The 13221-nt window shown below is 42.3% G+C and overlaps 1 protein-coding gene across 1 annotated transcript in view; it reads left to right on the plus strand.

The window, feature by feature from the left end:
- sptbn5 (spectrin, beta, non-erythrocytic 5) overlaps nucleotides 1-13221 on the plus strand; it is a 111355-nt gene that overhangs the window by 42322 nt on the left and 55812 nt on the right. Inside the window, exons 22-27 of the mRNA XM_063184122.1 lie at nucleotides 904-1074; nucleotides 1510-1674; nucleotides 3663-3889; nucleotides 4980-5166; nucleotides 8216-8425; nucleotides 11587-11700. Coding sequence (XP_063040192.1) covers nucleotides 904-1074; nucleotides 1510-1674; nucleotides 3663-3889; nucleotides 4980-5166; nucleotides 8216-8425; nucleotides 11587-11700 — 1074 coding nt within the window. The remainder of the gene's footprint in view (nucleotides 1-903; nucleotides 1075-1509; nucleotides 1675-3662; nucleotides 3890-4979; nucleotides 5167-8215; nucleotides 8426-11586; nucleotides 11701-13221) is intronic.

The raw sequence follows: 13221 nt of genomic DNA on the forward strand, positions 1-13221 counted from the left end.
TGCAAGGTGTCTGACACCCTACTTTGGACTGTCTATGTCAAAACACACTAGTATCTGCAAATCATGGTCATGTGTATCGTTGATATTCACTATGCACTTTCACCAGAGAACCCATTGTGAATGTAGATTAAAATGGTAAAATACATTTATTAATCTACTGTACATAGTAACATCTTATTACCAGTATCACCTAATATTGCAGTTGGCCTAGTCTGCTTACAGTACATCTCTTTGGTAATAATAGGCCAAAGTGTACAGTAATTATGAAGTGTAAAGTGTAATTGGGCACTGCAGATACTAGATACCCTTTGGGCCATAGGAGTGAAGTCATAAGCAGTTGGACTTGGATTTTGGAACTTGGAAACGTTCCTCATCCAAGACCCCTTCATGGTAACCAGCCGAGTGCTGCAGGGCCTGGATGAAGAACATGCACATACAGTATGCTGGATCTCAAATGGTGAACTTGTGCACTTCAGTGTTCATGATTCAGTGCACATGCCGAATTAATTACGCACTGAAGCATAGTGCCCGAAGTGCACAAGTGCACAATCTGAGACACAGCTGTTATACCCTTGGCATGACCGCAGCAGGAATTCCTGAGTACATTATACTCCCTGTACTATACTGTAATATACTATAGGACTGTACAATATCAATATTTTATGTGCATATGAGCACAGTAGATAATAATAATGATAATAATAACAACAACAACAACAACAACAACAACAATAACGATAATAATTTTACTTGTAAAACACATATTCATATACAGTAGGATGTAGCTGAAAGTGCTCTATCAATGACTAAGCAGAATTAAAAACAGAAACAAACAAAGCACATAAAAACCAGAATAAAAGCAGTAGCGTTAAAAGCAGATGCCGGTTGGTGTGACCATGGCAGGAGTTCCTGAGGGACGTGGAGGAGATGATGCTTTGGCTGGATGAGAAGTTTGAGATTGCGGAGGACGAGTCGTACCGAGACCCCACCAACGTGCTCCGTAAGCTGAAGAAGCACGAGGCGGCCGAGAAGGAGATGCAGGCCAACCAAGTCCGCCTGGACCGGCTGCTTCAGGTGAGAGATCCATTAGGTTTGAGGTAAACTACATGTATGGTGAATTCAGGTAAATTGGGCCACTTTGGACCATTCGCTTATATGCAAAACAGGTGGCCCAATTTACCTGAATTGACCATATATATATAGACATTATTGTTGATTGAATGTATGGGTTTGATTCATGGTTGTGTATGGATTTGTACTGTTTGCCAGTTTGTATATTTAGCCATTTTTATTCAGATTTAGCCATTTTCTTCTCAACTAGTCTGAGCTATAGGTATAGTTATAGCTATAGTTATAAGTTATAACTAGCATGTGTATCTTAACATACACAAGATGCAATGATTCTCAGAGGAATCTAAGACAGACCATTCCATTTTTATAATGGGGGCTGCACATTTTACCTTTAATAATTCTCTAAACTAAAGGTGTCTTTGCTCCTATGTGCTCCAGTTAGGGGAGGTGGTGCAGAAGGAGTTCCCCAGCAGGAGGCAGGAGGTGCAGAAGACGTGTCGGCAAGTGCACCGGCGCTGGGACGAGCTCCAGAAGAAGATGGCGGACAGGGGTGACAAGCTCAGGCAGGCCGGCCAGCAGGAGCAGCTCATGGAACTGCTACAGGTGATGGACGCATTGCCTTCATTAGGTCTAACTGTTGACTCAAGATTTAGGGTGTTACTCATGTTTCAGACATGTAACAGTTTTATGAGTGATTCTCTAATTCGCCTACACTTTTAAGTCCGTGGATTTTATTTGGCAATTCCACTAACTATTAACTGCATCCAATGATGTTTTGGACATTAGAAAACATTTATCTTTCATATAATACAGAAAGTGTAGACATAGCATTATTTCCCTCAGCAAGAATGAATATTTAATACTGGTTTTGGGCGTTTTCATGCCGTCCTGTTTTCCAAATGTCAGATTCAGTCTTCATATTAGCATGTAAAGAAACTTGTTTTACCCAAGACGATTGCAAATGTTGATTCACAGTAATCAACACAATATGACAAAACTGTCAGAAAGACCACTGTCCTTTCCATTATACATGAAATTTGCCATTTTGTGTGTGTCCACGAAAACTGTGTTAACCGTGTCACGGTCTGAAACCTCCTCCATAAATCAGTAATGGTTTGGTCTTAGGCCATACGAATAACATCACGTGATGTCATAACCTCTTTGGCAGGATACGGGAAGACTTTTTGGTAAATTTTGAGCTCCATCCTTCCATAATTTAATCCATTCTTTTTCATGTTCTCATAGCGGGAAAATTGCCTGTCAACAGTGTTATCAACATATTCATAAGAATCTGAATTAGAACTCACATGTAGAAAAACACAGATAAAGCATACAGATACATGAATTGATTAAGGTGTTGTGGTGGAACTTCTGAGGTCCTCAGTTAGCACAACACCATAAAAATGGCTGAAATGTCAACTGTGTTATCGTCAATGGTGTTACAATTAAGTATGACGGTCAGGGTTGCCAGATGAGGCTGATGATTTCCAGCCCAAAAAATGATCAAAATCCGCCCTAAAAACCTGCCCAATTCTATTGATTTATATGGCAGTGGGAAGGTTTTTCTGATAGATGCCATTTTTACCCGCACACGGCCATCCTAAGCAGCCCAATTGGGCGGGAACCAGCCCAATCTGGCAACACTGATGACAGTTGAGGAGGAGTATGTTTTTGCCAATTTTTATCCATATTGACAGACAAACAAACAAAATAATTTGTGTTCTAGGGAGATGGGTTTGTCTGCTCTGTTTTTTTCTCCTAAAAAAGTGCCGACTTGTTCCCCTGCACTGTTGACCGTAACACAGTTGAGTAACACGGTTGACTGTTTTGAAAGTGTTTTTGCGCTATTGATCCCTTATGTGTTGGAAAAATCCTATGAACATACACTAGGGATTATCTCTGGAGAAGGAAGTCTTGTGTAAGGAGGGTGACTATATTCAAATCAGACGTTACAGGGATTTATGATGAAAAATGTGTCAGTCTGTATCACGGTGACTCATAAAATCCTACTTATGAAGCTCAACAATCACATTTTCTATATCAGTTGCACAGATTAATGACAACATTACTGCTGAGGGACATAAGCACTTTCAAACATATATTGTTTCAACTCTGTAGTATTTTTTATATATGTTTGAAATGACATAGTATTTGTCCATAACACTGTTGACAAAATAATTAAACAAATGTTCGCTTTCTTTAGAGTATTTATCAAATGATTTAAGATTAAGCTTGGCAATTTGTTTGTTTGGAAACTTAAATATATACACTATGTAAACATCTAGGTCATTTAGTTGAAAAAAAATACTGATAATTGACATTTTGCTTTTGCCAAAAGCGTAGGGGAATCGTAGAATCACTCATATCCTTTTACCTGACATATTTCAATGCTGTGCAATGATGCATGTATGTATTTATGTTTAGAGCAATGGAATAAATCTCTATCTATTTATATAGTGAGACTTGACAAATATCATGCTTGCATGACAATAAAGTTTACTTTATTCTATTCCATTCTATTCTATTCTATTCTATTCTATTCTATTCTATTCTATTCTATTCTATTCTACGTGCTCCTCTGTGCATCCCAGGATGCCAAATTGAAGATCGAGGCCATTCAGCGCATGCTGCAGTTTGCGGTGAAGGGGGAGGACCTGCGCTCCAGTCGGCAGCTCCTGAAGGAGCACCAGCAGCTGGAGCAGGAGGCGCAGGAGTTGGCCGACAAGATCAACTCCATCGTCTCCCGTGCCAAACACCTGGCCACCAACCACTTTGACTCACAGACCCTCCTGCAGCAGACCGACACCTACCTCAAACTGTAAGAGATGCGTTATACAGGAATTATAAAGAGTGGTTTGATAGTTTTGTGGGAGTGGTTTGACTTAGAGAGACATATAGACATGTAAAGATGAAAATGAGTTGAACTTTTCAGTTGTAGGCCATTTCAATTTTTAATATGTTTAACATTGAATACATGTATGCATTCAAACACCAAACACTTTCACTAAAAGATCTTTATGCAGCAAGCACCTGCCTCACAATGTGAGACCCTTTAGTGTGTTATTGTGATGGAAAATATATATAATGAGTTTCTGGAGTCATCTAAAGATGGACGTAGAAGTATTCAGTTGTAGTAAAATTCCATGATTTATGTGTTTTTGGTGGCATTACACCAGTATGTAACATTTGTATCCATCTGCAGTACATAGACTGGTTAAGTCATGTAAAGCATTTCTACCATAGTCTTTGAAGGACAACAAGAAACACTGACAGACTTTTACAAAAGAGTCCATAGTAACTTATTGTATTTTAATACTTAATTGCTTGTGCCATGAATCATTACCCAGGCTCCGCCTTAGTGGTGACGCAATGCCTTCGGCTCAGCTACACTCACTAAGGCCAGGAGCTCATTCAGATAGAATCTGGATCCCGCTACAGCGGGAACTCCACCCACTTTGTCGGGAACTAATCAACTTTGAGCATTTCCAACTGTTCCGGGTAGAGGCGTGTTCAAAGCAGTGACGTTGTTTAAGCAGAGACGTTCTATTTGGGACTAAGAAATGTTTGATTTAAACTTTGGCTCAGCCTTTTCTACCCTTGACCAGTAGCAAACCAAGGTAGGTGGGTCAACCATGCCGTTTAAGAATGTTAGTTGTTATGATCTTGGTCAGACCGACCAAGTCTCGAAGAGATTTGAAAGTCATGATGATAATCAGGCTAATGAATCATTGCAGGAAGCCTTGCAATAATACATCTTGACAACAATGATATATCATGATGAAATACAAGACCAAGTAAAAATACAATTGCCCCCCTCCCCTTAAAAAAGGTGATGAAAGCAGTCATTATATCAATGACAACTAAAGACATCTTCACACCTCTGCTCCGCCTCTGCTTTCTCCGATCAGCTTCAAGTCTCTGCAGAAGCCTCTAGATGAGCGGCGAAGTCAGCTGGAGGCGGCCGTGGAGCTGTTTGGCTTCTACCATGACGTGGACCTGGAGCTGAACTGGATCGCAGAGCACCAGCCCCTGGCCCAGACCAGCAGCTTCAGCAAGTCCCTGGTCGGCGCAATCAGCCTGGTCAAGAAGCACAAGGTAGGTACCAGGCTCTGGTCCCCAGGGGTGGTCCTAGGGGGCGGGTGACCAGGCAACATCATGGAAATCGCTAATTAGCGCTATTAACATATTTATATTAACATAACATTACGTTATTTCATCGCTGCTAGGACACGGTTGCAAAAATTACATGATATTAGTTTTTTTTTTAGCTGCAGTTATAAGCGTTTTTTCCCCCCGCTTATTTTGCGCTGCAGTGGACGAGGCATTGTGCGGGGCACCAGTCATTTTAGTATCGCTACAGCTGGTATCCCTTTTGAGTCCAGCAGCCTGTATTTGTGTATACAGTAGGTCAATTAGCAAATAGAGAGAGGGCAGAAAGCAATGTAAGCGCCATATAAAAAAGAATGCCTGAAAGTTTATTTGTGGACAAAGACATTGGTAAAAACTTTATGTGCTGTTTATATTGTTTCACTTGAAGCAAAATGTCTGAAACTGCCATCCATCCAATGTGTCTGCACTACACCGACATTTGCTCCATCTTGAGCAGATACTTTCTCTTTCACTCGATCTTTGACACTTTTCCCTCTCTCTGGTTGGGGACAGCCGTGCTCTAATGGTTAAAGGACCGGTTCTACCAATTTCAATATGCTGTTGTATTGCTCACACTACCCTTGACTTGTCAGTACCCGGTGATGCTGCATTTTTCGTCTCAGCCCTTTCCGAGATCTGAGCTATTCTAATGGGGGCAGATTTTGTTTTCATTTTTAAAAAAATTAACATAGGCCTACTCCAAATATTTTCCCAAAATGTATCGCTGTTTGTTAGTTGTCTGCTGATGTTGCATAACCTTTTGGATGTTTATTGGGAATAAATCAAGATGTTTATTGAACTGTAAACAAACACCTGCCCCCATTACAATGAACAGGATCTCGGAATAGACTGAAGAAGAAAAAAATTCTTAGGTACTGACAAGTCCAGGGTAGTGTGAGCATTACAACTCTTTGAGTGTATATACAGTTGTGCTCAAATGTTTACATACCCCAGCAGAATAAACGCTTTCTCTGCGATTTCTCACAAAATATGAAGGATTACACAAAACCTTTTTTTTTCACTCATGGTTAGTGACTGGCTTAAGATATTTATTAGCAATATTCTGTGTTTACTCTTTCAAAAGCATGATCACAACCCAAACTACCCAAATGACCCTGTTCAAAAGTTTACATACCCTAGTTTCTGATGCTGAATATGGCCCTGTTTAACATCAGGGACCGCTCTAAATTGTTTGTGGTAGTTGTGGATAAGGCTCTTAATGTTCTCAGATTCTTCCTGGCAGAATGGTTGTTTCCTATAATATCTTTGGGTGTCTTGCTGGAACCTCACATTTGAGGTTTCCCCTGAGTGGCTCAATGATGTTGAGATCAGGAGAGTGAGATGATCGCTCAAAAACCTTCATTTTATTCTTTCTGAAGCTAATGACGGGTTGATTTGGCTTTCTGTGTCGAAATATTGTCATGTTGGCACCGTTGGAATTTCAATTCAGAAATGCAATATGAGGAGTTTGGTTGGAATCAAGCCAATGGGTAAGGGAATCATTGCATTGCAATGATCATTGCAAGGGAAATTGTTCAGGAGGCATAGGACAACCAAAAAATAACTTCAGGTGAAATATAGGACAACATGAAAAAATGTTGGCACTTGAGGAAAGATGGGCTGTTGGGGGTTGCCAGGAGAAAGCCATTACCACAAAAATGCAAACATGTTATTTTGCATATGATACACCAAATAGCACAGTGAGAAGCATCAAAATGCCTGTGACAAAGTCATTTGGAAAAATGAGGTCAATATGGAACTTTTTTAGGCCACTATTAACAGTACCATTTGGAGAACAGTCAATGGAGCCTATGATGAAAGTTACACCATACCCTTCTGTGAAACATGGTCATGGACCACTGATTTCATGGGGACATTTGAGTTACAAATGCATTATACTTTTGATCCATACTCGCAGAATGATGAATACATTGCCCTGTGAAAAATACTGGAGGAAACTTGACACACATCAGCCTTGAAACTGCACATGGTCCATTGTTTGGACATGCCAACATGACAATATTTCAACACAGAAAGCCAAATCAACCCGTCACTAGCTTCAGAAAGAATGAAATGAAGTTTTTGAGCGACCGTCTCACTCTCCTGATCTCAACATCATTGAGCCATTCAGGGGAAACCTCAAATGTGAGGTTCCAGCAAGACACCCAAAAATATTATAGGAAACAACCATTCTGCCAGGAAGAATGTGCTGTTCTGTCATCTGAGAACATTAAGAGCCTTATCCACAACTACCACAAACAATTTAGAGCGGTCCCTGATGTTAAACAGGGCCATATTCAGCATTAGCAACTAGGGTATGTAAACTTTTGAACAGGGTCATTTGGGTAGTTTGGGTTGTGATCATGCTTTTGAAAGAGTAAACACAGAATATTGCTAATAAATATCTTAAGCTAGTCACTAGCAATGAGTGAAAAAAAAGGTTTTGTGTAATCCTTCATATTTTGTGAGAAATCGCGAAGAAAGCGTTTATTCTGCTGGGGTATCATATGAGCACAACTGTATAATCTCAATGTCACAACTGCAGGTTGAATTTGGCTAAACTTATCCTTTAAGGAGATGGGCTTAAGATCTTTTGGGTCCCGACCCACCAGGTAAGAAACACTAATGTAATGTTTAACGCTTCATAATAATGGATGCATAAAAAGTATTATTAAGACATAGTAAATAATGATAAACAGAACATTAACATTTTTAAAATAAACCTTATAAAATATCTACAAATAATATGTTCAAGATTTTACGAACCTTTTAACAGAGAATTTTCATCCATTTACCAAAAAAAGAGAGTTTGATTTAAAAAAAAAAAACCCCACAACATTTCCCACTCATTTACCAACATGTTTTAACGCTTTATTCATCATTAGTTAATTATTTACGTCATTCGTTATTTATAATGCTTTTCATGCATGCATTATTATAAAGTGTTACCATGTAATGTAATGGTCCTCCTCCATACTCCATCCTCCTCCCCCAGGAGCTGCAGGCGGAGGTGAGTGCCCACAAGCAGCAGGTGCAGCGTCTGCTGGAGCGCGGGCGCACGCTGCACCGGAGCCGCAAGGCGGGGGGCAGGGCCGGCTCGGAGCTGCAGCAGTGCACAGACAACCTGGCCGAGGAGTGGGAGGAGCTGGAGGAGGCCTGCGGACGTCGCGCCGTGCACCTCAGCAAGGAGCTCACACGAGAACAGGTCAGAGGCCTCACACACGCGCACGCACGCACACACACACACACACACACACACACACACACACACACACACACACACACACACACACACACACACACACACACACACACACACACACACACACACACACACACACACACACCCAGAGCTGTGTGCACCTCAGCAAGGAGCTCACACTAGAACAGGTCAGAGGGCATTTCACAGATACACAGACTGCATGTGTGAGGTGTCTTGTGGTAGGAGCAGGGCCATGCACCTGAACAAGGACCTGACCCAACTAATAGGTCTAGGCTCTCTCTCTCACACACACACACACACACACACACACACACACACACACACACACACACACACACACACACACACACACACACACACACACACACACACACACACCATTTCACAGGCACGCAGACTGTGTGTGAGCAGTTTTGTGGCAGGAGGTCACCCGCACGGGTACGCACAAACAAACACACACACACACACACACACACACACACACACACACACACACACACACACACACACACACACACACACACACACACACACACACACACACACACACACACACACACACACACACGTGAGGAGGTGTGTGGCAGAAGGAGCTGAGCTAGGTCAGGGATGGAGCTGCCACTCCTGGTAGGAGGGGGTGAGGGATGTTACACAAACACATATGGCACTGTATGATGCGGAGCTCCCTGTAGCCAGGCCACACCCTCCTAGCAGAGAGTAGAGAGAGAGAGAGGTTCCATTGGCCCATTGTTTCCGGGTTCTATTATTGCAAGGGGGAGGGGGGGGAATCCCCCTTTAGGCAGACCTAGGCAGACCTAGGGACTGTTCTATTCAATGATAGGAGTATTATGACATGCCCCTTTAGGCAGACCGGAACTTGGTCATGTTAGGTGCCCATAGCAACCTATTATGTTGGCATATCTCTATATACTTAAAGAATCTCTGCTCCTAGTGACGCAACACCTTCAGTGTTGCTTCTAGTCAGGCCAGGAGCAATACAAATATCATTTCTGAGCTCCAGAAAAAAAACTGCTCCCACTTTGTTGGTAAGCAAACAACCAATAGCACACCAAGGGAGGCGAGTCAACCATGCCGTTTGGGAAATGTTAATTGTTATGCTTTTGGTCAGACCAAGTCTTGAAGAGATTTGAAAGTCGATGATAATTACTCAGGCTAGAGCTGTGGAGACCCTGGGAGGACGGGAGGCGATGACTTTTCTAGCCCACAGCCTCACACACTGACCCAGGAGCAGGTCAGTGGGCGGGGTCAGGTGAGGCAGGGCAGCAGGGCATGGTATAGGGTGAATATGAGTGCAGCAGACACTAACCCCAAGCTGTGAGACACTATAGTCTACAGTATATTATAACATATAGAGGTCCGTCAGGAACAGCTTGTTTTTTTTCCTCTGAGCCATTTAAAATATAATGAAAACGGGTGGAAATCAATGGCAGCATATCAATATTGATGCCTCCATAGCCATGTTGAATGACATTTAATAAGTACATATACCTGTTATATAGTGTTTGGAAGTCAGAGGCGTGCTCAGTCCCTTTAGGACTGAAGAAGGCTCAACTGCCGCTGCGCGTGGTGGGCAATTTTAAAAGTCCTTAATGGACATGTCATGATAATAAAGACATTTTTAACTATACTTTTTGGTGTGCCTTGGTGAAGAAAAGTTTTTTCTCTTTTCAAGCAACTTTTTTGACCTGTTATATAGTATTGGCACAGAAGATCTCAGGAAATCAGTTCCGTTATTGTAGGAGCGCCACTGCTGGTGAGCGAGGAACTACAGTATGCACCAGAGCCATGAAGTTCAGTTCACCCAGAAGCAGGTCAGGCCATAGGTGGAGCTGCTGGAGGAGGGGGAGGGGAGGGAGGGGGAGTTATGGGTGAGTGAGCACTGTGCTGTCAGATTACCGGGTCCAGCAGAGGACAGGCCCACAGCTAACAGACACCTACAGTACCTGAAGACACCTGTGAAAAACTATGGTGTATTCTCATGCTTACAAATGTTTTGTTTAGTTTTTGGTTGTTTCTGACAGGCATTTAAAAGAAATAAAAAAAAATGTTGGAAATATTCCATTGTATTATCCATTACATTTTGAGCCATTAAATCATTGTACCTTTCCACCATAGATGTAGGGTGCGTTCATAAACTGCCACTCCGAGTACTCATAGCACACACCAATACTTTCAAAGCATACGTACTGTGAATTCTGAGCATGCCGTCAATTTACTATGACCATGATTGTTTTTATTTCCTAAACATGGTGCGGTATTCTATTTTCAGAGCGTCAGATTTAATTCATGAATGTAGCCAACCTGTAACCTATCTTGCCTGTGAATTGGTGAGCGCGGAGGGCCATATTTTTGGACACCAGATGGAAATGACCAATTGTGCTATAATCTAGCACATTTACATGTATATGTTCAAAAATAAATAAAATTGTATACCTGAACAGGTAGAAGCTCGACCAGCAGCAGGGCATTGCTGGAGCTGGGGCAGTGTTGCTGGAGGAGGAGGGGTGATGGTGGGTGAGAGCTGCACTGTGCTGTCAGATTACTGAGTCCAGCAGAGGACAGGTCTGCGTTTATCCCCTTGCACTTGTCCCTGCATGATGGGATCCCGCTATGCCTTCGGGATGCATCCGAGATCACGGAGAGCATTCAGGGGCGGACTGGCAATCTCTGCGTGCCCTGGTCAAAGTCAAGGACGACAGCACAGTCTTTTGGTCTCTATGGACTTGGGGCTGTTCAATAACCAGAATGTATAGAATAGCAACAGCAATGAGTGCAGTGATGCATTCATTTATCCTAAAACCCTCAGAAAACAGCAAGCAGAAGAGTTAGAAGGTTTTATTTCTTGGCATTTGTATCAAATGCAGACATTAACTTAGACATCCCCTCCCCAACCAATAATTTATTTATTTTTGACAATGACTTTTTTGACAACAGTGAAATATAGAGGTGTAATGTAAATCTTCAAATGATGTCCACATATGACATATGATGAGTATGTCAAAGGCGTATGCATAGTACATATACATTTAGACATAATAATAATAATTTCAAGATCTTGCATTGCTTCCTCTTTTGATATCATTCCTCTGCCGTTCATCTTTTGTTTTGTTCTGGCTCTTCAGATCTTGCTGGACTGTGCGGAGCTGGAGGCGCGCGTGTCTGAGTGCGTGGCCCTGGTCAGCACCGACTACGGCAAGTCTGAGCCTGCCACTCAAAGCCTCATCAAGCAGCATCAGGTATGAGCAAAATAAGGGTTTCGTGGCAAAGTGGTGTATCCACCTTTTTTGACTTTTGCATTTTATAATTGGAAATGACTGTTCAGAGGTCCTAACACCTAGGTGTGAATTCTTGTCATTCAAATATTTTAAGAACATACTTTTAAAACCTATATAAAATGCATTTTGCAATGCAATGCAATGGAATGCCCAATACAAAAATGTTAATTTCAAAACATTCTAATAAACGGATATACACCATTTTGCAACAAACCTTTCACAAGGGTTTTTGTGGCCGAAGGAAGGGTAAGTTAATGGATTCGATTCACCACCACCCCCAATGCTGTCTGCAGCAGAATCCGATGGACAGTATAAAAAATGATGTTGTCAAACATTCACGGGTTCAATTCCACACCCTCACAGTTTAGGGGGAGTGAGTTACCAGTTACAGTACATGCATTACTGTCTGCAGTAGAATGTGATTTGGTGTTCAGTTGAGGAAAGATGAAGTTGAGGTACTGGACAATGTGTTCACTCCTAACATTTTAGTGATACCACCAGAGATGCAATAGGTCACATACTGGAAGATCAGGGGATTTCAGTAAATGCTGTTCCAGATGGAGAAAGGGCAGTCATGGGTGCAGTTGAGGCGTCATAGTTGTGTCCAAAAAGGTCACCGGTACAACTCCCGACCAGCCAGGTTGTTGGGGGGAGTAATTAACCAGTGCTCTCCTCTCTCCCATCCTCCACCATGACTAAGGTACCCTGAGCATGGTACCGTCCCGCCACACTGCTCCCTTGGCGCTATTGGGGGTTGTCCCCTTGCACAGGGTGCAGTGAGCACTGTGTGCTGTGGAGTGCTGTGTCACAATGATAATGGGAGTTAGAGTTTTCCTGGTGGGCTTTTGGCTTTCACTTTCAGAGAATTTTATATTTTTTGTCAAGTCAGGGGGTATCAGGAAACAGTGCAGCTGCAGTAGCAGAAACAGATCTGCAGCTATTGAGGTGTCCTTTTTACTGCATCTTTTACATCTAAGTTGAAGTGGGAAACATGGATAGTGGAAACATGGGGAGCTTCCTAATATGCAGACTTCTGTCTTCCCTTGCATGCGTGTGGCCTTGTAATCACATCACTGACAACAGAAATGCATATCAATATCTTGCAAAAGCGCAATTCTAATGTCATTTTCTCATTTGCATTCGGTATAATGAATGAATGATACTCCACCAAAAGTTGTTGCGGCTATGCTGACAGCAAGGAAACTTAATTGTTTTCTCCACGGAGGCGGGGCATCAGCAGAACGCATGGCCACAAGCACAGCTTGAGGACGGGAGTCTGCATATTGGAATCCACCCATGGGCTATGCAACATTTGGTTTGATGCTCCCCCTATGGGCCAGCGTCAAATGCTCAACACCTCTAGCTGACACAGAGTGACTGCATAATACTAATACTCTTAGAATCTGTGGCTGAGACTTGACTAGCCAGGCCGTGCCCTCCTAGTGACGCAACACCTTCAGCATTGCTTTTAGTCAGGCCACG

This window comes from Engraulis encrasicolus, chromosome 19 (assembly GCF_034702125.1).
Source record: "Engraulis encrasicolus isolate BLACKSEA-1 chromosome 19, IST_EnEncr_1.0, whole genome shotgun sequence".
NCBI lineage: Eukaryota > Metazoa > Chordata > Actinopteri > Clupeiformes > Engraulidae > Engraulis > Engraulis encrasicolus.